The 3,730-nt window shown below is 38.4% G+C and overlaps 1 protein-coding gene across 11 annotated transcripts in view; it reads left to right on the top strand.

The window, feature by feature from the left end:
* LOC102675244 (potassium voltage-gated channel protein eag) overlaps positions 1–3,628 on the top strand; it is a 61,865-nt gene extending 58,237 nt beyond the window's left edge. For 8 of the 11 annotated variants that reach the window (XM_006621604.2, XM_006621607.2, XM_006621605.2 and 5 more), the window contains 2 exons: positions 244–404; positions 501–3,628. In XM_006621604.2, coding sequence (XP_006621667.1) covers positions 244–404; positions 501–1,525 — 1,186 coding nt within the window. In that variant the 3' untranslated portion in view covers positions 1,526–3,628. The remainder of the gene's footprint in view (positions 1–243; positions 405–500) is intronic. The other 3 variants (XM_006621612.2, XM_006621613.2, XM_006621611.2) reach the window with 2 other exon arrangements.
* Positions 3,629–3,730: the final 102 nt, after the last annotated feature.

Below are 3,730 nucleotides of genomic sequence, written 5' to 3'. Positions count from 1 at the left end.
AAAGTTTTATGGTATCCCAAACTCTTCAAAAAAAAAAAAAAAAAAGAATATTTGTACAATATTATTCTCCCACTTCATATATAATTTTTGTATACACCATGTATTCTTATTATTCCTCCCTTTATTTAATTAATTGCCTAGTGAAACTGGCCTTTTAACCCCAGTAATGTAAATAGACGAAAACGTGTCATGTCGAAGGGGACTAAACACGGGCGTTCTCGCTCTCTACTTTTTTCTATTCAGGTTCCGCAGAGAGAGACACACTGCCGACGTGGAGAAGGGTGATGGAAAAGATGGAAAGGAGGGAAAAGAAGGCGAGTCCTCGCACAGCAGGAAGGTATCCATCGCGGATGACAACACCGTGGTCAAGGGGGGGCGAGCTGGAAAATGGGGACGGCTTTTAGGTTAGGAAACAAAATTAAGTTACTCTTTTATTTCTATCGATAAATTTATCGAATCGTTTAACGGACAAAACGGAATCTCATCACATTTTTTTGTAGGAAGCTCCAGCTTGGACTCTGGAAGCGAAACAGGAACTGGCGTGGACACGTTCAAGCGTTCTTTAAGCGCGAGAGATGCCCGTCCTAGCTCAAGTGCCGGTAGCAATAAAGTGTTTCCCAAGTTTGGCAAGTTGAGCGGCACCATAGAGGAAACAGGGGACGCGGAAACTGCGAAGGAGAGCCAACAACTGCAACAACAACAGCAACAAAATGTCGCGGACTCGAAACAACTTCAACTTCGCCGATTGGAAAGTTACGACGATGGATTGATCACCACTCAACCGAGCCACGATCGCGAAATTCTAGCCGCTGTCCTCGAGGTGAAAGTGGATCTGAAGCTGGAAGTACAACGAGTGAACCAGAGGTTGGCAAAAATCGAGGACATGCTCCAAACGCTGATGAACAGGTTGCCCGCGGCCAGCCCGCAGCAGCAAAAGAGCACGAACAATTTTTCGACGGGTGGTAACGGTGGTTCGTCGCAGAATCAATCGGGCGGCCAGCCGCAGGGAGGCTCGAGCTGCCAGCAAGGCTCCCAAGCTACTCAAACGTCGGGAGGAGGCGGGGAACAGAAGGTTTCTACGTCCACCTCGACGAGCGGAGGTGAAGTTTACAGGGAGCAGGGGACAACCACTGAAAGGATGTCCAAGTCCCAGGAGCACCATCATCATCATCATCATCATCATCAATCGCAGTCGGACAGGCTGAAGGAGAGTGATTACAAGACCTCCTCGAGGGAAGTGAGCAAAGAATTATTGGAAAGACTGGCCCAGGCGACTACTTCCAGGGGGGACGACGGTACGCCTCTTGGACCTTTGATATTGAGAAAGCGAAGAAGCAAATCGAGAAACAAGGGGGCTGCACCGTTGGCTCCGTTAGCCAGTCAACCGATCAGCCCTTCGGAAGCGACGGAGACAACGCAGATGCTCGAGTGCACCGACGATAGGGAACAGAGCGCCACGACGGCAGACAGAAGCGAAAGGTCCGACAGAAAGAGGCCTCCGCCCAGGCCCAGAGAGTACTTGTGAAAGTTCTTAAGGCTCCGGGCGGTCGTCTCGAGACTGATCTTCTTCTAGCGAGAATCGCAGGAAGGAATTGCCGTTTTATGGAATATTTTCATTTTCAAAAGATTAGAATTATAATAGATGCGAATTTTTCGATAAGATTGTGATGCAACGATGGAGAAAGAAAGTAAAGAATATGTATTTTGAAAGTTAGTCGTGCGTTTATTGAGAAAAGGAAATGCGAGTTATTGTGGAAGTAAATGAGTATCGAGGATTGTAGAATTTGTGATTATTCGAAAAAATGAGAGAAGTTTAAACAAGTGATTAGACGAAGAGAATGACTATTTTAGCGAACTCTTTTTAACGAAATGAGACGAGTAAAGGTATAATTTATCTGTAAAATTTCACTGTGTACATTTTAAAAACATGCTGCATTATCGCTACTCGCTTCGCGTCTGGTCTTTAACGAGTATTCGTCGGTACACGCGAGAAATGAGCCTGACTCTGAGAGAAAAAAGTGAAAGTTTGATAGAAACAGAATGGAAGAAAATAAAAAAAATGAAAAAAGAGAGAAAAGAAGAAGAAAGAAAAATGTAGGGAAAAAGGCGTTCGTGCCGATGAAAAACGGTCCCGCTACTATAACAGAACTTGGCATATTTTTGCATGGCCAAAAACAAGCGATTAAAAAATAAAAAAAGTATCAAAGAAAAAAGAAAAACATAAAAAAGTATATCGAATTATATACTGCTTGCGACGGCTTCTTCGAGACATCGAAACGTTATAAACGAGAGGATGAAAAACTAACATTCAAAATACTCACGTTGTAACATGTAACGTTAACACACACTGTAATCGTAGGTTTACACGCATTTTTAGGGGATCTCAGCTAGATTCGTGATTGAGCGCGATAGATTTTAAGTAACATTAACAACCAACAACAACAACAACAACAACAACAACAACAACAAAAGAAAACAAGAAATAGAAAAACAAACGAAAGGAAAAAAGTGTGTGAAGATAAATAATAAAGGAAAAATAATTTGGAAAGGAAATAACAGATGTCGTCAGAGAAGCGGTGGAGAAAGTGAAAATGAGGTTAGGTAGAAACTAAAAATTAATTCTCGGTCAGTTCTCGATTCATTCTATTGAAAAAAATAATTTTTTGATAAACATTCCAATTCTCTAACGATTTGAGCGAAATTCTATAATTGCCCGAAACGTTTTGAATTTATCGGTTAAGCAGTAAATGTAAAAAAATTTTGAAAAATCGATCGAGAATATGGAAAGGGAATCGCAAGGCAATTATCGCGTTTTAATTTTTTAATTTTTAGATAATCGACTTCGTGACTCGAAATGAAAATATGTTTTATCATTGCTTCGCTATCGCTACATCATGTTCTTCCTTTTTTCATAATTTTTTTTATTTTTATTTTTTTTTTTTATCTATTTCATTCGATAACTTCGCAAAAAAGGAATTGGCGAGCGTGTAAACGTTGATCGATGGTTTTTTTCAATAGTTCAGTCTTATTGTAAACTATGTGTGCTTGTGTGTATTTATGAGCGCGTGTGTACGTATGTGCGTGTGCATACGTGACCAAAATCGGTTACGAGTATGTAAATTTTTGAGAAAATTCGTTGCAGTGAACCTTGGGAGAACTATTATCGACTTTTATTGATTATTATTGATTTTATTGATTTTATACTTTATATGGCTGTGCTTGCTTAAGTTTAACTTGATTAAATTTTAAATTAAATTATTTTTATTTTTAGACTGTTCATTGACTTTTTTTTTTACATTATTAATATAAAATATAAGTATAAATAATAAATATAATAATATAAAATCGATAAGAGATATAAAATTGATCTATTTTATTTTTCCTTTTTTTTTTTCTTTTTTGTATAGATTTATTTAAAAACTGATATATAAAAAGTGCTCCTATAGTCCACACTCTCGTGTCACATTTTGTAAGTTTCCCGTCAGAAAGTATTCTCATTACTCTTTTGAGAAGATCTCGTTTATAAAACGATTCGTGGACCATGATCCTCTTAAACGTCTTGAAGAAAATATTATCGTGTTGTTCAAAGATAAAGCTATGTAATGAGGAAGAATTCAAAATATATCGAGAAAAAAAAAGAAAAAAAGGAAAAGAAAAGGAAAAAGTTCTCGTAGGTGCCTAGAAGCTACCAAACAAAAAAAAAAGTCATCCTTATTTTTTTAAGCTTATT

This window comes from Apis dorsata, unplaced genomic scaffold (genome assembly GCF_000469605.1).
Source record: "Apis dorsata unplaced genomic scaffold, Apis dorsata 1.3 scaffold_631, whole genome shotgun sequence".
Taxonomy (NCBI): domain Eukaryota; kingdom Metazoa; phylum Arthropoda; class Insecta; order Hymenoptera; family Apidae; genus Apis; species Apis dorsata.
Note: the sequence above shows the minus strand (reverse complement) of the source record. Positions and strands in the feature narration are given on the sequence as shown.